Source organism: Petaurus breviceps, unplaced genomic scaffold (assembly GCF_028583685.1).
Source record: "Petaurus breviceps papuanus isolate PSGF00001 unplaced genomic scaffold, PetGlider_PUasm1.0 174, whole genome shotgun sequence".
In the NCBI taxonomy this organism is placed as follows: Eukaryota; Metazoa; Chordata; class Mammalia; order Diprotodontia; family Petauridae; genus Petaurus; species Petaurus breviceps.
This window is the reverse complement of record NW_027185761.1, coordinates 43,687,818-43,714,547: the sequence shown is the minus strand read 5'-3', so window position 1 is coordinate 43,714,547 and position 26,730 is coordinate 43,687,818. Positions and strand designations below refer to the sequence as shown.

General features: G+C 39.2%; 1 protein-coding gene across 15 annotated transcripts in view; it reads left to right on the top strand.

Moving 5' to 3' along the window:
• MITF (melanocyte inducing transcription factor) overlaps positions 1–26,730 on the top strand; it is a 271,770-nt gene that overhangs the window by 210,766 nt on the left and 34,274 nt on the right. For 9 of the 15 annotated variants that reach the window (XM_069084120.1, XM_069084117.1, XM_069084118.1 and 6 more), the window contains one exon: positions 25,272–25,499. In XM_069084120.1, the coding sequence (XP_068940221.1) occupies positions 25,272–25,499 (228 nt within the window). Of the gene's footprint in view, positions 1–23,939; positions 24,167–25,271; positions 25,500–26,730 lie in introns of those variants that run through there. The other 6 variants (XM_069084126.1, XM_069084125.1, XM_069084123.1 and 3 more) reach the window with 3 other exon arrangements.

Below are 26,730 nucleotides of genomic sequence, written 5' to 3'. Positions count from 1 at the left end.
CTCTTATTGAGTGTACTTCTACATATGTGTATCTATAGAAGTATGTAATATACACATGGGGTATCCCAAAAGTCCAGAATCAGCTTGCAACTTAATAAAGCTGAACTAAGACTTTGGAACTCCCTGAGTATACTCTGTATATGTTAAATGTGTGTATGTGTGTGTGTGTTTATATATATATACATATATACACACATATATATAAAAGTATATATGTATGTGCATATATACATGTGTAAATATGTTTAAAAATGATATAATAAGCTTGCAATTTCTTATACAATCTTCTTTCTTGTTTTTTGTATGAGCAAACATTTTTGTGGTTGAAATTGTTATTGGAATTGTGTTTAGTGATTAAGTTTATAAGCAAAAAAGTTTTTAAAAGGGATCCATCAAATTCGGATTTTTCTCCATGACTTAATTTTGGAGCCAAAGTAAATGTGCATCTGCCTTACAGTTGGGAGCTGGCCCAAGTTAAATCCTGATCTTTTTATTTATATATTTTTAATTCTAATTTGCTTCTTTATATTTGTACATCAGCCAGTAAAGCCCTGAAAACTGAGCTTAATGCCATGCCAAAAGGCATTTAAGGTCTGTTCTGTATCAATGAATGTGGCCCGTTTAAAAATCAGCACAGTCTTTACAGTTGGGAAACCCAAACCCAAGCAAGTTTAGCCTTCCATGACATGGAAGGCTTTTTTTGGTGCTACCTTTATTGCTATTTCAAGAAGGGCTTTTGTAATTATTTGCAAAGTACTGTTTGACATCAGATGCCGACTTTTCCAGCAGTTTCAGGGGTAACACAAAGATGAACACAGCACTCTTTATTCTAAGGGCATACCAGTTGGGGAGCAGAGCCCAGTGTAAGCATTTTTTGCAGAGCAGTTTGGATTTTTAGTACAGAAGGCAGCTCTTGCAGAGACCAGCAGGGCAGCTTAGGCTGGCTGGCATTTCCCGAAAACTTCCAGTTCTGCTGGAGGTTGTGCAGGTCTGGGCGTATATAATTGTCAAAGACATCCTGTCAGAAGAAAATTGTCACCAAAGGAGCTACTTCCTTTGTGTCACTCTCTTTGGGACTTTTGCCTTGCTTTTCTGAGTAGTTTATAGGGAGAACAGAGAGAAGGCAGCAGATGGAAGACTGTTGGGTTGCCTGAAAGTCCCATAAGCAAGTTTGCTATGGAGGTAATCAAAATGGCATTTTCTTTGAAAAATTACACTATTTATTTCAAACTCCCTATGAAACAAAAGACTGTGAGGCATAGTAATAAAGGGCCTGCCTCAAAGCTAGAAGGGCCTGAGTTCTAGTCTCACCTTTGGGACTTAGACTGTGTGACTTTGGACAGGACAACTTAGCTACTCAGTGCCGTTGGTGATTCTCTAAGACAGTTTGCTGAGAAGGTGCAAGCCTTGGTTAGAAGAGGGCTTTTTTCCCCCCCTCAACAGGTGTTTCCCCATGCCAATAAAATAACTTTTTTTTGGTGACCATTTACAGTTAGTTAATTTACATTTAATTAATTTAATTAATTTCAATGCATAATGTATCAGAATAGCATTTTAGTCACTGCCTCTAAATCTACAGAATTTTTCATTTTCTCTATTCTTTCTCATTCTCTTTTCTTGTGATAGAGTCACAGGGAGTTTATAGCTGCTCTCCTGATTCTATTTATTATTTTTTTTCTCGGAGGGGGGCCCTGGTGTAGTACATTTTCCTATAGTTCCTCCCAGCTTTCTCTATATTCTTCATACTTGTCAATCTTAATTAATTGGTTCCTGCAGTGATCATTGATTAAGTTCCTACTATATGCCGGACACTATGCTAGGCACTGGGGATTCAAAGACAAAAAGGAAAAGCTGCCCTTATCTTTAGGGAGTTTACATTCTACTGAGGATGAACCACACTTTATTTAATCATCCCCCCAAGTGTTTTACATATGTGCTTCCAACATTTTTGAAATTTCAAATATCATACTGCTGCGTTAATCTCTGGGGGCCACAAATGTGTGAAATCAATCAATAAATGTATATGTGTATAACTTTAAAATAGCAATAAAATGGATATGTGTGCACAGTCCATAAAACAAAACATTCACTAAAAATGTATCAGGAAAAAAAGTTGCCCTTCTAGAGCCAGGTATGAGTAGGTGAAAAAAAGATGATTCTGATTTATATGAATGAGGGGTACAACATTGAGAATGATAATTTCAGAAAACTAAAAAAAAAAAAAACTTAAAAATTTATTGTGGCTTTTCGATCCAGAACAATAAAAACTGGTTATCTGCCTTTCTGCTACTAACTTGACAGTTTTCTATGTGGCCAGTACAAAAGCATTTGATGTTCATCATGATGACCTTGGGCTATAACAAGACCTCAAAGTGTTTTCTGAATTTATAGAAAGACTAAAGTACATCCAGTCTAATTTCAGTAATAAGCATTTTATTTAATTATAATTTAATTATTTTATAATTATTTTTTATTGATAATCTGATGAATATGTTTACTCTCTAATTAACTGGAATATTTGATCTTTCCTAATGCCAGTAACAGAAAGTCAACTGTCTCTTTAACTCAAGATGGAATTGTGTCTTCACTTTTGAATTAGATCATTTAAGACCACTGTGACATTTCTTCCCTCACCACCAATAAAATTCTCCCTTTCATGTCAAAGCAAGATGCGAATATGTGTTAATGAACTTTTGAAACTGACATACCCACAGGAGAAAAAAATGAATACATCAATAGCTTTTAAGAAATATATAGGCCATTCTTGTGGATCGACCAAAGACCTTTCACCATATTGAAATCATTTCCTGAAGCAAATAAAAATTGTAACATGGCATCTCTAAACAGGAAGAAGAATCATTGCTATGAAAGGAAAAGTGTCTTCTGTTTAAACTATCCCCTTTTAAAGTCATTGTCCTTAGGAATTTGCGTTTCTTTAAAAGTTGTCTCATCCTTCAGAATTTACTAATGGTCAGGGTTCCAGAGCAGATGACAGAAAACTCAAGGGAGTGTGTACAGGACAAGGAACTCCTGGTTCTTGATAGTCTCCTGCACTCTCCTGGCTATGGCCCTATTTAATGGATCAACAGGATTTTCTTTAACAAGAGAGAGGTGCCGACCTTATGTGTATTTTGAAAAACAGTCTCTCTTGACTACAGAAACAATGTTCAACGCATCAAGTGCTTAGCGTCAAGCATCAATTAATTCACTGTTGGACCCTTATTTAATGTTTCTTAGTTTGCCAGAAATATATTTCAAATTGTTTTGCTTCTTTCAGATTGACTTCCTCTATCTTGTATATACCCAAATATTTGTATGTTATCTCCCCAATTAAATAATGATATTTATATAATTCTGATAGTTGTGTTTCTAATATTGCTATAGTGCTTTAAGGTTTTCAAAGTACTTTACAAATATGATCTCATTCAGACCTCTTGACAATCCTGGGAGTCAGGTGCTTTTATCATATCCACTTTACAGATGAGGAAACTGAAGCCTAGAGAGGTTAAGTGACTTGTGGAGGTAGTATCTGAGGCAGGATTTGAACTCAAGTCTTTTTGACCACAAGTCCATTCCCCTAGCCACTGCATCATGCAGATTTTCTTTCTTTGTGGTACACGGTTTTCCTATATCAATTTCACTTGTTGACTTGATGCTCTCTAATAAATGTGAATTGGTTGCTTTTTGAATATTTTCTGTCTTCTCAGCTGGAATGTAAAGTCCTTGAAGGCAGGTAAAATGTCTTTATTTCCTTTGGCATCCAGCCCCTTCCCAGACAATCTGCCATCTTCCCATTTTCCCCCCATGCACCTCCCCTGTCTCCCCCTCCAACACGCGCCCCTTCCTGTCCACACAAACTCCCAACTCATAATTCCAACTCAGTACATGCCAACACCGCAAAGTGATGGTGCTGAAACCTAGATTCCAAGCCCTAGTAAAGGCACCTCTTTTGCAGTCACAACCCTCCTAACAAAAGACATTATCAGGCGACTTCTTTTGATATGAATTTCTTTTAATACAGTTCAAGATTTGGAATGTCATAAATGCTATTTAAAAAAAAGTTATTCAGTGGCCTTTATTGTATTTTAAGCAGATGGCTTATGTTTGGCTTAAAATAAATTGCTATATCATAAAATCTTTTAACCTTTAGAAAATCTCATGACATTTAGTTGCTTCTGATCAACAAAAAGTTCTATTGAGCTGAGAATCTTCTCTACTCTTCCCTTTTCCCTCCTCTGACTCCCCTCCTCTTATAAACAAAACAAAAAGAAGAACCTTAAATTTCTAAGTAAAAGTCCTAGGGCAACATGCTGCCCCCAACAGAATGTAGCCTCTGATGTCCTCTCTGGCGGAGAGGCCTCCATTCTGACTTACCTGAGGACACACGGCCCTGCCCTCGCTTCTGTTCCCTTAATCATGTAAAAGACATTTGGCCTTTGTTAAAGTCCCTGTTCCACTTGGGAAAAAAATGATCACTTTTATATAAAAGACATTTATCTCTACCAAAGTATGTGTAGGAACAGAGAAAACTTGGCCAGAAAACCCCAGATTCTTTGTATGGAGCACAGTCAACTGGGAACATTGAGGAAACATGTGAATTCCACTTGTAGGTGATAACTTTGGGGAATGGGCTGTTGTTTCATTCTCCTTCTCCCTTCCTTGTTCCTTAATTTAAATGGCTGTAGATAGAACTAGAGGCCATGTGAAAGAATGGAAAAAGGCCTGGACCTGAAGTCTGGGCCTGGGTTCAAATTCTGGGTCTGCTGCTTTTTGACAATGGTGATGCATATAATCTCCATGGCCCTCCATTTGCTTATCTGTAGAATAAAGGGTTGGATTAGATTGTGGATTTATGATCTGAGGTTCATGATCTTTATATGGATAGAGAGATATTGGTGTATATATATACAGTATACACCTGTATGTGTATATATGCACACATGTAATATGCATGCACACACATTTGAATGTCTGTACACATATCTGTGTGTATATATGCATGTGCATATATACCCATTCTGTATCTCTAGATGTATGTACATACACATTTACACACATATGTATTCTGATGACCATATTTCAATCTAATAGGATTCAATACTACCTATACATTTATTTTAGGCATGTAATGACATTCTCAGAAGGGGTTCATAGGCTTCCCCAGACTGTCACAGGGGTTTATGGCACAAAAATGGTGAGAAGTTCCTGTTCTGGGTAACCTATCTCTCTAAGGCCTTTTCAGCACTGTGAAGCATCAGGAAAAATTCAGAGTTCAGTGTTAGATAAAATAATCATTTTGCTTCTGTTGAGATGGCATTTGGCCTTTGGCCTATAGTCCAGTAATAGCAAGTAATCTCTTTCCCGTTAACATTGATTGTTATGAGTAAAGCTTTGGTCAAGTGAGCTTTACACCCTTCTCCTTCTCCCCTTCCTTCCCCCTCCCCCACCAGTTCCTCTGCAGTCCAGTGACACTGGCTTCCATACTGTTCCTTGAAAAAGGGGATTTATTTGACTTTACTCTGTTCACATGTACCATGCCTTCATAGTTTCATTCTTGTGCAATACAGCTGTCTTCTTATAGCTTCATCTATTCAATAAACATTTTTAAAGTATTTACTAAGCACAGACACTGGAGATGAAAAACAAAACAATCAAACATAAAACGGCCCCTGCCCTCAAGAAGCTTACGTTCCTTTAAAGAGGAGGAGGATATGCTTACAGATGGATCAATGCACAATATGGACAAAATAAATCCAGTGATTTGGGGTTATGGGGAGAACACCAGCAACTGGGTAGATCAGAAAAAAACCTTACTTGGGGGACAGCTCATGGAGGAAGCCAGAGATTCTAAGGTAAAAGGGATTTTGAGACAATATGATACGTTATGGTTAATAAGCAATTGTTAAGCACTGCTGTATGCCAGGGACTGTGCTAAGTACTGAGGAGGCAAAGTAAGAGACAGTCCCTGCTCTCATGGAGTTCTAACGATGAAACAATATGCAGACACTCATGCACCAACTGTGCATAAAAGAGATACCGGATAAATGGGAAATCATTGAGAGAGGGAGGGTGTCACAATTAAGAAGGGCTTCCAGGAGAAGGCGGGATTTTAGCAGGGACTTGAAGGAAGCCAATTTTTAAAGATATATGGAACAAAACACATAGAATTACAAAATCAATCAGTTCTGTTGAAGTCAAGATGTATTATTTTTCCCATCCAAGTTCATGGATCCCCTGGATCTATCCACAGACCCAAAGGGATCCATGAATCCCAGACTAAGAATCCCTGCTCCAGGAACCAACAGCTATCCTTCCCCTTCTCAGGACTGTTTTCATATGGAAAAGATAAGAATTTTACAATTTTAAGGGAAGCCCCTGTGGCCCCCATATAGTTCTCTCCTATTCCATCTGCCATTCATTGTCTTAAATTCCATCAATTAGAGATGCATTTAGTTTAATAAGCAAACAGTCCAGAGATGATTAAGGGGACTCTTAGTTACTTAGCTAGTTTAGAAAAATAAACGGCTTAAGCTAATCCATGCTTTGATGGGAATTATGGTTTTCATTGGAGTGGGAGGGCTTTGTAAGACAAGGAACCAGAAATAATTTTGGAGATTGGGGCACTGTAAAGGAAGGTCAGGCTAGACAAACTGTGGCTGTGAGTGGTTCTCGCCACTGGAAGTAGGGAAGGAGGTTCTCAGAGACAAAGACAAATTGAATTAGAGTGCTGAGCTTGGAGTAAAGAAGACCTGGGTTCATATCCTCTGACACTTACTATTTATATGATTGTGGGCAAGAAACTTAACCTCTCCGTGCCTCAATTTCCTCACCTGTAAAACCAGATAATAATACTTGTTCTTGGTACCAAGGTCATAAATTACAATGAGACTCAAATGAGGCCATGTGTTTAAAAGCACTATTATGCAAAATGGCAGTTATTATTATTTATTGTTTTTGAGAGGCAGTATGGTGCAATAGTTAGAGGATTATATAATAGCTGCTTGGTGATCTTATCAGCTCTTATGGATTCAGCTGTCATTCTTTATGAGGATCACTCCCAGACTGATTTATCTAGCTCTAGCTTCTCTCCTGACTTCTAATCTCAAAACTCTAGCTGCCTAATAGATATCACAAAATGCCCTCTTCTAGACATCTTAAACCTAATCAGCTAAAACTGAACTTATTCTACTTACACCTCCCCTCCCCTTTTTCAAAACTCCCTATTACTGTCAAAGGTATCACCATCCTCTGGTCACCCAGGCTCACAAGCCCTCCTCACTCTGATTCATTCCATAGATCCAGTCTGTTGCCAAGTCCCATAACTTCTGACTCCACAATATCTCTCCTTTTCTCTTTTTCTCTGTGTGTGTATGTGTGTGTGTGTGTGTGTGTGTACATTTATATGGTATATATACAAGTATTCACATATGTATGTGGGTGTGTGTATATATATATATGTATATATATATACACGTATATGCTTGTTTAATTTATATGTAATTCTGCCCCCCCTCCGCCTTTTCTTTCCTCACTTCCCTGATATAGCCTCGACTGTGAAGCAAGCCTCATGTCTGTACTATTGTAATAGCTTTCTGCTTGGTCTCCCTGCCTTGTCTCTCCCAACTCAGTTCCAAGTTGATGGTCCTGAAGCATGGATCTGATGATACCATTCTCCTGCTTGATAAATTCCAGTGTATACCTTTTACCTCCAGGATCAAATATAAAACACCCTGTTTACCTTTTAAAGTACTTCACAGGGACGACTAGGTGTCACAGTGAATAGAGTACTGGCCCTGGAGTCAGGAGGACCTGAGTTCAAATCCAGCCTCAGACACAACACTTATTAGCTATGTGACCTTGGGCAAGTCACTTAACCACAATTGCCCTGCCTTCCCTCCTCCAAAAAGCAAAAAAAATAAATAAAGTCCTTCACAATTTCATAGCCACTTCCTGTCTTTCTAGTCTTCTCAAATGTTACATTCCTCCATATACTCTGGATTGAATAACACTGGTCTCCTGGTTGTTCCTCCCACAAGAGACTTCATTTCTTGACCCTGAGACTTTTGGCTGGCTGACCCCCAGACCTGGAGTGCCCTTCCGTACTCACCTCCCCCTCCTAGCTTCTCTGGCTTGCTTCAGAACTCAACTCAGATCCTTCTGCAAGAATGTGCAAAGTCACTTGTTTTATCCTTAAAGCCCTGGGGATTGGAGGGAAGTTATTAGAACTTCCAACCCAAGCATCCGGCGTCTTATTACAACGCTGTAGTAAGTCTCTGTCAGGAGGAGGGGTCATCAAAGCCATCCCCTTTATCTTATAGGTGAGGACACCAGGGCCTGGAGAGGTGCAGTATATGTATGTATGTATGTATGTATGTATGCATCTATGTGTGTATGTATGTGTACATATACTTTTATTCTGGAGCCAGGAAGACTGGGAGAAGAATAGCAGCAATGAGAAAAGGGACTGTCTAGTCTTGAGCCTGTGCTAAAAGCAGGACACGTGGAACGGTTGCAGCCCATGGAATGCTGTTCTCCTAACTCCTAGTTGGACCGAAAACAACAATGGCTCATTTCTTACAATGGTCCATTATTCAAGCAGTGCTGCATCATATAATAGGTGGATGCTGTAGAACTAGGGATTTTTTTTAGAATGAAAAACCAAATAGCAAAGGTGACCTAGACTTGTAAATAATTGCTAATTGGATGAAATAATAAAGGGAAGAACAAGTGGAGAGAGCATTGAGTTTGGAGTGTGGAGGAACTGGCTTCATGTCCTGCCTCAGGCTCTTATTAGTTGGGTGACCCTAGGCAAGTCCCTTAAGCACTCTGTGCCTCAGTTCCCTAATCTGAAAAATGAGTGGGGGTGAGAAAGATTTATCTCAGCGGCCCTGAAGATCCTTCTGAGCTCTAAATCTATGATGTTATGAAAGGGACTGAAGAATTTCAGAATGTCAGAATTGTAAGGTACCTCAGAGGTGATCTTATCTCACCTGTAACTAAAAAAAGTTTCCTTATTACAGAATATGCCCCAAATGGTCACTGAGGCTCTGCTAAGAAACCTTGAGTGAGAGGGATCCCTCTCCATCCTGAGGCAACCCGTCCTCCCTAGTCAGGAGGATTTTCATATAACATCAAGCCTAAATCTGCCACTTTTACCCTTTGTTCAGAGTTTTATCTTTTGGGGACAAAGAGAACAAAGCTAATCCCTCCTCCATATGACAGCCTTTCAGACCCTTGGGGCCAGTCATATCCTTCCTACCTAAGCCTTCTCTTCCCCAAGCTTTACATTCTCAGTTCTTTCAGCAAATTGGCCCAGAGCTTGCTATTGCGTAAATACCACCAAGAATTCTTTCTAAAATTCTGGTGGTGCCTGGATATGTCCCCTTTTATATTGAACTCACACTGGGGCATTACCTGGACCAGATGGAAAATATTTTGCTATGTAAGTCCTTGCTGTTACAGTTCTTACTTCTATTATCTAGCTCAGAGGGGATACAGTTAGAAACTGGACAGGACATTTGTCTAACACAATCAAAGTCTGGAAAGTGCACATCTCCCCACCCTCTCACATGATAATCACCTCTGCAAATTACTTGTCACTGGAGGCTTTGAGCCCGCGTATCCCTTAAGGATCATAGACAATTCCATCATTTTACAGAATAAGAAACCAAGGCCTGTGGAGGTAAAATGACTTACCTAAGGTTAGATAGGTAAGGATTTGAAATAGCATTTGAACTTAGATCTTTTTGCTCCAGAAGGTCTTTGCTCTAGTATTGTAACTAGAATTATAAGTTAAATCTCTTTTTGTCTTCAAGAGCAAATTGACAGTGGCATTAAAAATAATATTATTATAAACTAATGCTTGGAGATTTTCCTTCTTGCTTGCCTCTCTATCTCCCTACCTCCCCTCTCCTACAGTCCACTAGGAGAGCTTGCCCCAAGTGACTATCGACTTTGTTGATCTCTAGTTCCAGTTCTGTGCACATTTCCATAAATTCCATGCCTGTTATTGACCAATAACCTCACACCATTAGGAGCAGGGCATAGAACATGAGTGGTGTCTTATTGAAATGACTGAACAGTGAGAGGAAGAGCAAATATCTTCCTTAAGTCTCTTTGAGGCCAGGCACTGAAGCTGCCACCCATAGATACGAACTATAAGAATCCTGATGTGGGGCATGACTGAGGGAATAACTAACTTAAGGGAGAGTGGAAATTCACTTGGGAGTGAAGATGAAAATGCTATAGACTTTCTGCCTTCCCAGTCCTTTTCAGAGCCCCTCTACATGACCACCTATGGCTGGTCTCTAGGCATCAATGTTGAATGTTGAAGAGCTGATGTTATGGTAGTAGAAATAGTAAGAGCTGCCACTGAACCTGGAGCTTACTGTTTCAAAGTCCTTCACATCTCATCCATGCTGGACAACAATCCCATCACTTTGGTTTTTCAGGGATTTTTTTGCAGATGAGGACAAGGATATGCAGAAAAGTCAAGGAAGGGCCTTGCCCCTGGTTATGCAGCTAATAAGTGTAAGGGGCTGAATTAGAACCCAGATCTTTCTCCAAGTGCAGTGGTCTAACCACTGTACAGCCCTGTTTTTATTTTCTCAGGCTAGCCAGCTACTTGAGTTTTCAGGGCAAAGGAGTCAATTTTTCATAATATTGAAAAATTTTTTTTTTTATTTTTGGAGGGCAGTTGTGGTTAAGTAACTTGCCCAAGGTTACACGGCTAATATTTTTGTGTGGGTGTTAAGTGTTTGAGGCTGGAACCGAACTCGGATCCTCCTGACTCTGGGGCTGACGCTCTACTACTGCACCACCTGAAAAATGTTATTTTCAAAAAAAGGAGAGTTCAGTTCCATTCATTTGTTCTTCCTTTGTTTTTCATGTAAGTCCAGCCCCTTGTCAACCTGGTTGGGGTTTTCTTGGCAAAGATGCTGCAGTGGTTTGCCATTTCCTTCTCCAGCTTATTTTGTGGAGGAAAAAACAGAGGCAAACAGGATGAAGTGACTTGCACAGGGTCATAAAGCTAGTAAATATCTGAGATTTGATTTGAACTTAGGAAGATGAGTCTTTCTGATTCCAAATCTGTCGCTCTACCCACTGGGCTGCCTAAGTCTTTATTAGGTTGTTTTGCTTTGTTTTGTTTTTAAATGCATCCAATATAAAGTTGTAGCAAAGCATTTGCCTTCATCTCTTGGAAAATTTTGAGAATTCCTCCTGTTATATAATAGATTTTGAAGTGATTTTCTTCCACGTAGTATTCTGAGATGGCATTCTGAGAATTAGATAAGCCTTGAATGTTAAATGGGTTTTTTGAGGTTATCATTGCTACTAATGTTATAGATTAATAACAGGAATATTCAAGGTACTATTTCATGCTTCGTAACTGTTACACACATGGTTTCTATTCATAAAGAGTCTGCGCCTTAAATTGTTTTTTCTGTGTGACCTGGCCTGGCCTGGAGCAAAGCTCACAGAAGGAAAATGGAATAAAAACCTCCGTCTGCCAACCCGGGAACTTATGGTGGGAAAAGACCAACCAGTCAAACCTCTCTACAGAAAAAGCATCCAACAAGTAAACATTCAGACTCCCAAACTCCCCAAGCCAGCAATGTGGTCCACTTTTAGAGAGTACTAATTGTTAGGAAATGTTTCCTTACATCAAGTCTAAATTTGTATCTTTGTCATTTCTACTCAAAGCACCTTCTTGGCCCCAAGGGCCCAGAAGATTAAAGTCCCATCCCCTTTTCCTCATGACAGTCTTTCCAGTGAAAGCAGTTGTCATGTCCCTTCTGAATGTTAACCTCCTCCAGACTATATAGTCTTGGTTTCTTCAGCTCATCTTCATATGAAATGGATGTAAGGAACTTCATAGTCATAGTGCTCAATAGAAATATGTGTGTGTGCATATATGTATGTATATTTCCATTTTTTATTTTCTGTTACATTGACATAGTCCTAAATTTTGAAAAAATAAATCCAACACTAGTAATTGAGAGGACACCCTATCACGTTTAAATCTTCTTCATTTTAGGGTCTTCTAAGTAGTCGTTTTCTGCTTTTCTCCAAATTCTTGCAAAAAAAAAAAGCTACGATCTCTATTAGTGAATGTTGCATTGAAATTTCTCTACATCAAAATTAGTTTTATCTGTTCAATTTAACAAGTGACTGCTCTGTGTCGAGTACTATCTATGCTAAGTGTTGGGGAAAATACAGTTTCCATCAGACTTGGTCCCCCCCCTTGCTGAGTTTGTAGTGGAAGAAGAGCATATGACTTATACACAGATAGTTCTGATCCCACAAGGAAATGAGTGAATAAGAGAAAATTAAGCAAAGTGTTATGTGAGGGTCAAGGTCTATTACCAATGGATGGGAGGAATCCAGGAGGGCTTTGCCAAGAAGGTAACGTCCAGTTTGCACATAAAAGGCACATGCTTATTCAACATTTTATCCATTAGAAAACCAATTTCCACGAATAGAAGAGGGAGGGCATCCCAAGCAAAAGGTCAAGGCATGGATTTCTGTGAATGATACTAGAGAGACTGGGAGTAATCCAGTTAAACTGAAGTCTATTAAAACACACACACACACACACATACACACACAGAAGGCAATAATATAAAATAAAGCTAGAAAGGGAAGGTGGCATCAGTTTGGCGAAGGCCCTGATAGCCAGGTATAGGAGTATGAAATCTTACTGGGTGGTCAATAAAGCACCCTTCAAGCATTTTGAGCTACAAATGATGGTTTAGAACAGTGAGTGAGTAAAAGTGTAAAAACTACGTTAAGATATTCCAATAGTACAAACAAGTAGTAATGTGGACCTGTAATAAGATTGTGACAGTGAGAATAGAGAGGAGAGGACAGTGGCAAGAGATGCTTTAAAACTATTTTAATCTTATTTTTTATTGATATATTTTCATATTACCTGCTTTTTTGAACCCTCCCCAACAAGGATAGGGATTTATAGGAATAGGGATTGGACCCTTAGGTCCCCAGGGTTGGATTTGAGGTCTAGCCATATCACCTTCCCAATAATCTCCAGTGTCTCCTTATTGCCTCCAGGATCAAAACCAAAATCCTCTGTTTGGAGTTCAGAGCCTATCATAATCTTTGCCCACCTGTCCAGATTTGTTGCACATTTCCCTTCTTTCCTCCCTCTGCCAGTTATTCTTCTATCCAGTGACCCTTGCTGCTCCTAGAACAAGACACCCCATCTCTTTTTCTGGGCATCTTCTCTGGCCATCCTTCATGCCCAGAATGTTCTTTTTCCTCATCTCTTTTGACTTTCCTTCCTTTCTTCAAGTTCTAACTAAAATCCTACCTTCTACAGGAAACCTTCCCCATGGCACTTAGCTCCAATGCCTTCCCTTTGTTAGTTATTTCCTACTTATTCTGTATATTGCTTGCTTTGTGTATAGTTGTTTGTGTGTTTTCTTCCCTATTAGATTATGAGCTCCTTGAGGGCAGGGACTGTCTTTTGTCTTTCTTCTTATCGCCAGTGCTTAACACAGTATCTAGGAGTATTTAATAAATACTTATCAGCTGATTGACCTGTTATCTCATTCGTTTAGGCAACTCTCCATTGAGGAAACCATTTATGCTGAAGCAAGATGGCACCTCCTTTGCCAATTAGACTCTTAGAGAGCTTCCCAAGCTTGAAGTGTATCAAACTCGAATGAAAACAGATCCTGTGGGCCTTATGTTAACTTAGAAAGCCAAATGAACATTATTGTAATTTATTAGATTTTTTATTTTTGTTGAACCTTTCCCCAGTTATATTTTCATCTCGTTTGACATCAACAGTTTGGCACCACCGGAGGCAATGAGAACCTTACTTGCCCAGGGTCAACAGCCACAATATATCAGAGACTTGACTTAGACCTAATGCTTTCTGCCTTTGAGGCCATCTCTCTATTCACTATGCCACACTGCTTCACTTATGAAAAAGATTTTAAAAGAAAAAAAATAGTTCAGCAAAACCAGTCAGCACATTAGCTGGGTCTGATGATATATGTGACATGCCACGCATGTTCTCTGTCCTTTTTCCCATCCCCAGTCTCTTCAAAGAGGGAGGGAGGTACATTTTCTCAATTCATCTCAGAGACATGGAGGGAATTAATTTTTTTTTTAAGAACTTGGGCATGTTTGTAGCAGAGGAGAAATAGATGGGGGTGGGAGAAGGGGAATAATGGTACTTGGGAGGGAGAGGATGATGGCTGGAGAAAGATTTGGGAAAGGGGTCATCATTTTTTGAAATTTATAATGTTTTGTTCAAGTATCCTTTACATTTGAACATATTTCTTTGTAATTTAGGTGACTGTCCCTTAGGACAGGAATAATATTTTTGTTGTCAGAATTTTTGGTTAATATTTTTGGTGATCTAGACTATACACATACACATACATATATAAATATAAGGATTATGTTAAAAAAGAGAGGAAAGAAGGCCAAGACCTCACAAGAACTTATACACACACACACAAACACACACACAGTCTTCATAGAGACTCTGTGTGTGTGTGTGTGTGTGTGTGTGTGTGTAATTTTTAAAAAGAGAGAGGAGAAGGCCAAGATCCCCCAAGAACTTATATTCTTGGCTTACAGCTTCTTAGCTGACACAAATATAGGATAGATTCAACCCCATTAGGTTCATTTCAACTCCAGCAGTGTATTCAATTTTATATTTTGTCATAGATTCACCCATTTTAAGTGACAGAGACAAACCTATGTCTGATTTCAAAAAGCCTAATCTTAAAGTCTTTTGAAAATTGTCCTAAAAATTAGAATTTACAATAAAATATGACATGGATGGAGAGGCAGCATAGGGTAGCGGATAAGGAACTGGCCTTGGACACAGGAGTCAGTCAGTGCAAGCCCTGCCTCTGACACAGAGTAGCTTTGGGATCATGGATAATTCTCTTCCACTCTCAGTGCCCCAGGACAGCTGTCTTAAGACTAAGTTATAGAGAGAATGCCAATCCACATGAATGGAAGGAGTTTCACTATTTCAAGTTCCCTATATTGATGAAAGCACAGTTCCAGAGCAAAAATGATATTAATGATGAAAAATAATAATTAAAGTTTTGTCATAGGGTTGGTGCTAATTACTTTTCCCCAACATCTATCTCACAAAAGCACACAGGTCTGAAGACAAAGATATCATCTTTATCAACTGAAAACTGTTTTAAAAGTGTGTCACAGAACTTAAATCATCAGTGGAAATTATTCTTTTTTAGTTTATAGCTTTAATCTACTAGTGGTATGGAAAAAAAATTACAGTAGCATCAGACCAAAGATTTTTCCGTGACTGTCTGGTGACAGGCAAGATTGCATTATCTGTAGCCACTGTGTGTGTGTTTTTTTTTAATGAAATGTACTCTGAGGTCTCCTTGGAATGAGATAGAGTTGAAATTGACCTAACAACACTCCCTGGCAAGTTTCACATTGCTACAATGAAGACAGGATCCATTCTAGATATGAATCTGGGAAGACAGCTGTAGACAAAGACAGACAGCAATGGAAGAGAGAAGAGAAGTTTTGTAAAAACCAACCCTCAATATTTTTTGATCAAGAAATTTGTAGCCAAGTTGATGACCATGTAAATTTTGTGGTCTGCCAAGTCAAATGCAAGACTCTAGGCAAATTTGCATTTTCTGTTCAAATTACAACTTTGTCTAAGAAAACGAGGAAATTGGAGCAGCTAGGTATTGCAATGAATAGAGCATCGGATCTGGAGTTAGGAGAACCAGAGTTCAAATCCGGCCTCAGACACATGATAACATTTACTAGCTGTGTGACCTTGGGCAAGTCACTTAACCCTAATTGCCTTGCCTTCCCCCTTCAAAAAAGAAAATGAAACCATCTAAAGAGATTGGTATGGCTGTATAGGGAACTCATCAACCGATGGAGATAAAATAAAAAAGTGAAGAAGATGGAAGTAAGAAGTAACAACAAATGAATACTGTAACATGATGTGATTCTGAAACACTGTCAAGAATGTAAAATTCATGAACAAGCTGAAGCTTGCAATTAATGCTTGACTGTCAAAGGCAACAATAATATTTAGACAGAGCCAACATTTAACCTGCTTTGGGATCAAGAGAACTACAGAAAGTGTGGGATTGCTGTAGATCAATATTCCAACATCCAGTGGATTTGAGATTTCATCAATGTGAGTACTTCTTTCCATGATGAGGATTCCAGACCTATTCATGTTAGCTTCTCCTGGTCCACTTTTGTCTGTGTTCTGCTATAAATCTACCCCAAGGAATCCATCTGATTTGCTGGACTCTTATCCCCTGCATGGATACCAATGAGATAACACAGGCTGAACTTCTTCCTGATCTCCACTTCATGGAGGCTTGGCACGTAGTAGATACTTGGTAAATACTTGTTGACTGACTGATAAACATGCTTTGCTTTCTTTTAAGCACAGTGCAGACATCACCAGCTTTATTAAGGCTTTTTTTGATCTCTTTTCCCTCACCCCCATCAGACTCTCTTCCTCAGATGAGATATTTGTATTTAGTGTATTTAGCCTGACACACAGTAAGTGCTATATAAATGCATACTCCCTTCCCTTCCTCACCCCCTACTTCCTTCTGAAATTCCTTGTTATTGTTTACTCATGAACATATATTTCCCCAATAGAACTGTAAACTTCTCTAGGATGGGGATGGCTTTGTTTTTGTCTTTGTATCCCTAGAAGCTAGTATAACACTTTGCATGGCATCTGAGCCTTGATCTGAGTCACTGAAAAAAAATTTGAACAAAAGAAGTCTAAAATAAGCATTTAATGAATGTTTGTTGAATTAAATTGAGTTAATTAGTTATTCCCTTGCTTTTACTGGCCTATATATTTTTTTCCTTCTGGATGCGTGGGGCAGTGATAATGGATACTGGGGAAATAGATGATAGAACTTCTCCACCCTTATTTTGCTTTCTGTTTTGTCTTATGGAGTAAAATCATCTTCAGACTGAAAAGTGTGGAGAGAATTAAATGAGAGAGAATTTAAATACAAGGTAGATAAAAAGATGGTATGAGAACAGCTAGCTTTCCTCAATGCATTCAAGACATTAGGCCTGGAAGAATTTCACCCCAAGATGTAGGATTGCAGGATAATAGATTCATAGTTGGAAGGCACTTCAAAGTCATTTAGTCTTCCACTCTCTTCCCCCATTTTATAGATGAATAAACTGAGGCCAAGGGGAGTTAAACAACTTACCCAAATCATATAGGTAGTGTCTGATGTGGGATTTAAACCCATCCCCTGATCACAGAGCCAATACACTCTGATTTCTGAGCCTTTCCTTGTCATTGATCTTTAAAAACTCACTGAGAATGGGATAAGTGCCACAGAACGGGGTGTGGGAAAATGTTGCTCTAATTTTCAAAAAAAAGAAGAAAAGGGCAGATTTAATTCCACCCAGAATTCTAGGAGGAATTATTCAAGGATTTTTTTTTAAATTCATAGGCTCACATCATAGATTTAAAGTCAGTAGAGATCTAACAGATCATTGAGTACCCCCTCCCTCCAATTTTTACAGATGTAGAGACTGAGGTACAGAGAGGTCAAGTGACTTGCCCAGGGTCACACAGCTAGTAAGTATCTCAGGTAGGATTTGAACTCAGTTCCTCTTCGCTCCAATTCCAGTGCCCTATCTACCACTCTATCATTATTCCCCAGTCAGCTGAACTAGGCTTTTCAAGAATAGCTCATTCTAGGTTATCTTTCTTTTGGGCAAGGGAGAGGGGGACAGTGTTTTTAGTCTGGCAGAGTCATAGATGTCATAATATATATGGATTTCAACAAGACATTTGTTATGGCATTACACAAGAGCACATCCAATTAGGTGGGTCCGGGACATAACTAGATCCAAAGAATGGGGATCAATAGCAGTCTCAGAAAGGGATTTAATAAAATGCCACAGAGCTCTGTTCTTGGCCTTGCTTTGTTCAGTGTTTTTTGTCAGTGACTTGCATTAAGATAGCATGTCTATCAAATTTATGAATCCCATGAATGCAAGAGAGATATATAGGAAATTGAATGATAGAATAAAGACATAAAAAGATCTAAACAAGGTAGTAAAATGGGCCAAGTTTAATAGGATAGCATTTAATATATATAGGTCAGTTTCTAAACATTGTTTCAAAAATGCCTACTATATGAGTAGAGGAGAAGATGTGGATTCTCAGTTGATCCCGTGAAAAGACCCTAGAGCTTTATGGTAGTACAAACCCAACATGAATGATGTTACTGCCAGAAAATTCTGATGTGATTTTTCTCCCCTGCCCCCTTCGTTGGGCCTACAATTTCACTGATATCAAGAACTTTGTTATTGAAACCTTTCCATCTGTCTAGGCCAACCATTCATCTGTAACTTACAATGGTAGAGAGTTGAGCTGGACATTGAAAAGTTGTCCATGTTTTTCCAAAATCATTGAGCTCATCATTTTTTACAGCACAGTAGTATTCCATCACAATCATATACTACAACTTGTTCAGCCATTCCCAATTCATGGGCGTCCCCATAATTTCCAGTTCTTTGCCACCACAGAGAGAGTTATTATAAACATTTTAGAACGTATAGTTTCTTTTTCTTTTTCCCTAATCATTATTTGGAAATAGACAATGTGGTATCGCTAGGGCAAAGGGTATAGTAGTTTAATAACTCTTTGGGCATAATTCCAGATTGCTCTCTGAAAACAAATGTTATTTAATCTATTATAAAATTCCCAAATTAACTCTGAAGGACATATGAAGAAAGTTACTACCTGTATCCAAAGGGGGGAAAACCTGATAAATAGAATTATGTATAGAATAATTTTACACATATATATATATATACACCCCTATTTGTATCTAATAGTAGTTATCTCTAAGCAGGGGGAGGAAGAAAAAATTATATAATAATTTTTTTTTGTATATTTGAAAGGAATAGCAAGTTGCACATGGTAAATTTGCAGCATCTTTTTTTTTTATTATACTTTGTTCTGTAAATACTTATTTTATTCTGTGAGTGAAAATTTAAAAAATTTCCATGGTCATACAGTTAGTAGGTGTCAAGTAGGTTCAAAATAAGAGGAACACAAAAAGGATCTGGGGGTTTTAGTGGACTGCAAGCTCCATATGAGTTCTGAGTAACCAGAAAAAGCTAATGTGATTTTAGGCTCCATTCAGAAAGGAATAGCTTCCAATAATGGGAAGGGGTAGATGATTCTACTATATTCTGCCCTCATCTGGAATTTTAATTTAGTTTTGGGTATCATGGCTTATGGGCACAGTGGATAGAGCACCAGGCTGAGTTAGGAAGACTCATCTTTGTGAGTTCAAACCCAGCCTTAGACGCTGCTGGCTATGTGACTTCATGCAAGTCATTTAATGCTATTTGCCTCAGTTTTCTCATCTGTAAAATGAGCTGGAGAAAGAAAAGGCAAATTACTTTTGGTAAGAAAACCCAAAATCATGAAGTGTTGGACACTGAAAACTGAAAAAGACTCACCAACAATAACCCCAAATATAGTTTAAGAAGGCCATTGATACCTGGAGTATTCAGAGGAGGGCAGCCAGGATGGTGAGGGCCTTTGAGTTCATATTATATAAGTATTGGTTGTAGGAACTGGGCGTATTTATCCTGGAGAAGAAAAGATTCAGGAGATTCAGGATAGCTATTTTCAAGTATTTGAAGGGCAGGAGGAAGCACAAGGCTTATTATATTTGGTTTTAGAGGGAAATGGCAAGTAAGTCACAAAAAGGTCGTATCTGGAAACCCTTCCTAAGAATCTGAACTGTCCAAAAGTGGAATGGGCCACCTTGGGCAATGGTGGATTCCACCTCCTTAGCATTATCAGTCGGAGACTGGATGACCACTTGTCAGGTATGTTCTAGTATGGATTCCTTCTGTGTATGGATTGAACTAGATCACTGAGGTCCTTTCCAGTTCCCAAATTCTTTTTCTGACTCCAGGGACATTTCTTTCTACCATACCACATTGCCTTTCTAATAGCAGCATCAATAGATGTGTAGATGTCCAGATCAAAGGAGATGATCATCTGCTCCACTTTGACCTTGTCAAGATTTCAGTGGTAGTGTTGTGTTTATGCTGAACTCTGGGTACCTTATTTTAGTAACACTGGCACATGTCCAGAAGAGATTGACCAGGTTGATGATGGGATTCGAAAGTATGCTATGCAAGAATCACCTAATAAAATCTGGCATGTTTAACTTCACAAAACTAAGATGTAGGGAGGCTATGAATGCTGTTTTAAAGTATTTGAAGGATAATCTGTGGAAGAAGGGTTTTCTTTGTTTTATTTAGACCAGAGGAAAGACTGGGTAGAAGCTGTAGAAAGGAAGATTTGATCCTTACAAAAACCTTTTGAGGCAGGCAGGCAGGACAGGGCAGGGATGTTGGACTCTGTGAAAGTCCCTCTCAGATAAGACAACTGTCACCCAGCAAAATGAAGTCACTTGTCCATCTTCACAAAGGGGATTGCCCCTCTTCATCTGATTCATAGACTGAAAATAACTGTCAGTCAGCCCTGCCTTTCCCTTTTCCATTTGGGGGTTGTGAGAAGCGGCCTGGGTAAATTTGCTTTACCTAGTCTAGCTGACCCAGAAAAAGAGTAAATACAAAGAGTGGGGCTGCCTTTCCAAGTCCTGAAAGACTCTTTGGGAGGTAGTAACATGACTTTAAGGCCCACTGGCCTCGTGCCTAGAGAGGAAAGAGCCTGTGGACACACTATGAGCTGACCTCAGGGAGAGACAGACCCATTTGGATGATTCTAGAAACAGGCATTTCTAGGGCCTGCTGAAGACACCCTTTGTGGGGAGGGGATGGTTTTAGGTCAAATAGGCAGAAGATAATCTAGACACTGATTCATGAAAGAGCTATAAGCCTCTCGGATGAGGTGGCGGTGTAAGCTTTCCATGAACCAGCTGCTCAATAGCTTGAGAGGAGGTATTGGCTAGAGAAAAACCAAACACTGGGTTATTGAAGCCAAGGCTGAGGGGCAGCTGTGATGAGAGGACCCAAGTTATTTGGGAAGAATATAGGACAGGGACAGCTTCCGGAAGGTCCGTACCTCCTGCTGGACACAGAGGACAGTGACTGCAGAAGTGGTGAGTGTATACAACAGTATAAATGACCAGGGGGTTGTTGGCAGCAAGAGAACATTTTCTCATGGGGCCCTGGTTTGGGGTTGAACTCTGGCTTTTCCACTTTCGGGAACACTACCCCAGGGCATTGCTATAAGTTATAGAGACTGGATACGACCTTAGAGGAGGGTGTTTGCTGTTCATCTTGACTTGCAAGTGAATCGGATTTTAGTGAGGCAGAGCTGAACAGAGTCATAAGCCTCACTCTCTCCTCCACGGTCATTGACAAGACATAGGTCAGGACAATTGGTGATGGTCCCGGGTGCAGTGGAAGAAACTTGGCCTTTTTTGAAGCTAAGGGTTTTCCCAGGTCTCAGTTTGTCTGAGGCAATGCCCACTCAGTGATTAAAGGCTAGGTGAGAGTTGAGACAAAAGAAGGCCTAGTTTGCCTTCCCAAAGGAAGGGAAGATGTAGAGGGTAGCCCAATGGAGGCAGGGGTCTCTGGCTCTCTATGTGCTCCGATATGAGTCCTTTCTGTGCTCTTTACTTTGTAAAGACTATTTTATGCTTAAAAGCTTTGTGAGGCTGGGGTATTGAATAGAGCACCGGCCTTGGAGTCAAGAATACCAGAGTTCAAATCCTACCTCAGACACTTGACACTTAACTAGCTGCGTGACCTTGGGCAAGTCACTTAACCCCAATTGCCTTGCCTTCCCCCCTCAAAAAAAAAAAAAACTTTGTGCGTCCAAGGACCCCTAAGGAGAACTCCCAGCTGGTGAAAAGTTCTGAAGTTCCTACTGTCACCCTGACTGGCACACCAAGGCAGAGGAAAGATTGGCGGGGGGGGGGGAGGAGAAGGAATAAGCATTTATTGAGTACCTGCTATGTTCCACACACTCTACTAAGCCCTCTGCAAATAATAGCTCATTTAAGAGAAGTTAAAGGAGTCCAGAGTTTTATCTTGAGCATAAGAATTACATCCACATAGTGCTGGCTATATGAATTGTGTCCAGTATGGCTATATGACTTTTATCCAAGGATGGGAGAGAGACCATATGTTCTTCAGAGAACCACTTTACCACATCAAGTGTGACATGATAGACAAAATGCTTGGCTTGACTTGGAAGTGGGCGAACTGGGTCTAGATCCACCTCAGACACTTGGAAACTTGTTTAGCCCTAGGCAAATCATTTACTCTCTTTGGGCCACATTTTCCTCATCTGTAAAATGAAGAGGTTGGACTCAGTGACCTCTTAATTCCCTTCTGTTTCCAAATTTATGCATTTAAGGTCCTTCAAAGGCAGATGGTGACTTTTGATCTTGAAAAGAAACTTTATTCAGGGCCACAGAGATGAATTAACTTAAGAATGTCACTTGAATAGCATCAAATGTGTAGTAACTTCATTTTCTGCCTCATACCTTAAGCTTCTGACACACAAGAGAACAGCCTGCTTAGGGCTAGTCACTCTTCCCAAAAAGATTATTTTGAAAAGGAGTATCATTTGATGACCACCCCAGTGGAGACACTGAAATCAAAAGCTACTACCCTCCCTCAGTGTAGTGAAGACCTTACCTACTGTCCCAGATAGTGAAGGAGCTGTTCCTTGACTTGTGAAAATGCAAAATTCTGATTCATTAAAGAATAAGGATCTGCCAGTGAATTAACATTTATTTTTAAATGTGTAGCTTGCCTTTTTTTTAAGTGCAATAGTAAAATAAGCACATTACAAGCATTGCCCTCATTTTCTGTTTATTTTAGAAATGTCTGTTGTCCTCATCATTAGCATGTCTGGACCCTTTATAAAACTTAAAATGTTTCCGTGAACCTCTGCAGGCAGGCCGGTCCACTCATAGAAATAGTTTGTTAACATGAGCCCCTACCCCAAGAATTCTGTTCTGCAGGTTTTCCTTTTTGGCATGTGTTGTTGTGAAGCCGATCGGTGTAAGAAATGAGTAGAGCTCAAGATTTTACAGTTAAAAGATTCCCCCCCACCCTGTTTTAATAGTGAGCAGCAGGCATTTGTTTATTTATTTCAACAAAGCATTTATGAAATATACATATTGTGACTTAAAATGAATCAGCTCCAGCTAGGGATATGTGGCGTGTATCGGATACGATTGGTCTTGTTCTGGAAGTTATGCTAGAGAAAAGGATTCAGGGTAGTTTCTAATACTTCCTGATTTGGGGCTAAATCAAAGCTATGTTGTAACTGCTTCTTTTTGTGAAGCAAGGGGTGAGGGGTGGTAATTCTCCACTCAAATTTTGCAAGTGTTGGTGTGTCAGCTTGTGAGGAAATAAAAAAAAAATTCCAGTCGAATTAAATATTTACAAAGCTTTCCCATGACCTCTTTGATTCCATTAGGCTACTTTCCTCCCCTTCTCTGCAAATTCAAAGGAGTGAATACACAGCTAGAAGTATATCCCTTCTTTAGCTATAAAGAAAGAGATACAGGCTGAACCTGGGATGTATCACTAGAACACAGAAATTCATCAGGGAGCCATAGAGGGTCTTCATATTTGAGCCACGGACAGACGGATGGAAATCCTCACAGATAACAGATTTTAGGCACTGTCTGTTTTCCAAAGTGAGCATACAACTCGTAATCTTATTGCTGAAAGAGAAATCCCATTGTCTATTAATACTACTGTAACTAAAGATGAATAGTGAATCAGGCCTTGATCTGACTGTCCGTCTGACTTTGATAGCCCATCACTTAAAAGGTCCTTTTATATTAATGAAGAAACATGACGTCAAGCTGGGGGAAAAAATTTAATATCAATATTTAGTACTAAACTGCAGTGCTTCCCAAAAAAAGCCCCTTGTGTGAACAGTTTCTTTACACGCATAACTAATTAGCTTAGGTTATTATAAGCTGAGCCTCTGCAATGAAATTTCCTGTGGAGTGTCTCAGGGTACCTTGTTTATAGTGTCTTCGTGTACAGTCTTCAGCTTGGAATTGCTGAAAGTGGGGTATAGATTTTCATTCTCTTTTCTCTGGCTTGGATTGGTACCATAGAATACGTTGTTATGCTGGAAATGCTAGAATACAATCATTACCAGGTGAGCCTTTTAAAAAATATATATCTGTCACCATTCATCTTTAGAATATGATATAAATTGTGGGGACTAGAAATGTTCTTTCTTTTTATGAAATAGTTGCACAATTCTTAATAACTGGAATTGTTTGAGCATGTTAATGCTATTAATTGTTTAGAGTGATAACAGATGGTCTGCGCATTTTTAAATCTGTAAATTAAATGTTTTTCCTGTGATAATGCTCAGTTCTTTATATCAGTACCTCTAGTAGCTTCTATGGATGAGCAGCATTTATAAAGGCGGGGAAAAAGTGATTTAAAAGACATCTTTGATTTTAAAGCAGTTTTCAAAGTCTTATTAATGTTTAAAAAGGCAAGGAAAAAAATACCCCAGACCAAACACCTTTATTCCTTGTTTGGTAACCAGAGCATTTAGAATGCTGCCAGGGAAATGCTTCTCATTTTAAAGAGCCTGCTTGGATGTTGGGACTACCTTTTCAGTTAAGTTCTGTCTTAATTAAAATGTTGAGTAATCATGTTCATTTGAAAGTGGAAGAAGTAATTTGCCCTGGTTGATTTAATCAAGGGAATGTTTCTGTTTGTTTGTGAGGACTGCCTTGCTCTTGCTTTCTTAAACAGACACTTCTTGGAATTCAAAAACCATTCTGTGAGAAAAGTAGAGTGAAACTGGTCCATATTTTCTATTTTAAATTAATATCTTTAAAAGGGAAAACAAATAAAAACAAAAATAAACCACTACTTGGGTCAGGATCTCCCCTACCCTTCCCTGTTTAGTCATAATTCATGATTTTAAAAATCTGGACAGAAGTGAAGGAATCCCAAGAAATGTGTAATTATACAGGCCATAGTATTGTCAAAGACTTTTAAATTTCAGTAATTTGCTTTGTCTCCAAGAAGGAACATCTGCTCTCAGAGAAATAAATGGCATATTCTATGAATGAACACCGTGTATAATAAAAAAAAAAGAGTTGATGTTAAAAATGCATTTGACTTTAAAGCAATTTCTGTTGTCTCTCTAATGTAATGGGAGAGGGGGAGCAGAAAGAGCCCCCAACCACTCACAAAGAATGACATATTGTTTCTGTCTCTTCTTCTGTGTCTGTATTCAGGTTCAGACCCATCTAGAAAACCCCACCAAGTACCACATTCAGCAAGCCCAAAGGCAGCAGGTAAAGCAGTACCTTTCTACTACTTTAGCCAATAAACATGCCAACCAAGCCCTGAGCTTGCCTTGTCCAAACCAGCCTGGGGACCATGTCATGCCACCTGGACCTGGGAGCAGCGCACCCAACAGCCCCATGGCTATGCTCACTCTTAACTCCAACTGTGAAAAAGAGGTAATTCACGTCTTGTCTCCTCTCCTATTTTCTTACACAGCACGATTCTATGTAGCATCTTTTAATTCAAAAGCCCCTGCTTAGCAATTTCACTGTTGCTGCTGGTGAAGATGTTTTGTAGCTATGTGACCCCAAGCCTCTGACCCTCACTTTCCTTATCTGTGAAGGAGAGGAAAAAAATAGCACCTACCTCACAGGAGGGTTGTGATGGTCATATAAAGTAATCTATGTACTGTGCTAGGCATACAGACGGTGCTTAATAAATGATTGTGGCTTGACGGATGTCAAGCAATTTTCAAACTTCAAAGTATCACGTAATTGGAAGTTGTTTATTATAATTCCTGACACCTTTCTTGAATTCCTGGCTTGAAGTGGCATTTACCCTAGATCAGAAATTTTTAACCTAGTGTCCAAGAACCTGTATTTGTTTTCTTTTAAAAAATATTTTGATAGGGGCGGCTAGGTGGCACAGTGAATAGAGCATTGGCCCTGGAGTCTGGAGGACCTGAGTTCAAATCTGGCCTCAGACACTTAACACAAAACTAGCCGTGTGACCTTGGGAAAGTCACTTAACCCCAATTGCCCTACCTTTCCCCCTCCAAAAAAAAATTAATACCTATTTCAATTTGATTGGTTTTCTTTGTGTCCTATGTATTTTGTGTATTTCAAAGGACGATAGTGAGAAGGGTAGTGATAAGCGTCACCCCTCTGCCAAAGGGGTCTGCAATCTGAAAATGTTATCACTGACCTAGAAAATATTAAACAAGATGTAGCCCTATTCTAAGTGGAATGCAGCATTCCAGTGTGCTCTCAGATTGTTTGCACTTCTGATTCATGCTCTTGTTTTTCTCAGTATAACAATTAAAGCCTTTCAGTATCCAGAGCAGTGATAATGTTTGAAAGAAAAAGGGAAGGTGGAGACAAGAAAGCAAATCTAAAAAAGGTGTGGGGCGGCAGGTGGAGAGAAGTTCCAGTTTTTGTGAACATCTGGAATATTATTTTTATTTCTCATTGAAAAGAAAAAAAAGACAAAGAATGTGGTGTTTGAGAGGATTCAAACAATGTCATTAAGAGGAATTTTTAAAGAAAAATGTTAGGTATAGTAGATTCTATAAAATTCCAGAATTTCATCTCCATAGCCATTGAGACCAAGAATTCTCTCTGTAGCACAGGCTGAATAGCAAGTGGGAGCTAAGTATTGCTTGAAGATGATGTCCCGTTTTGTTCAAAT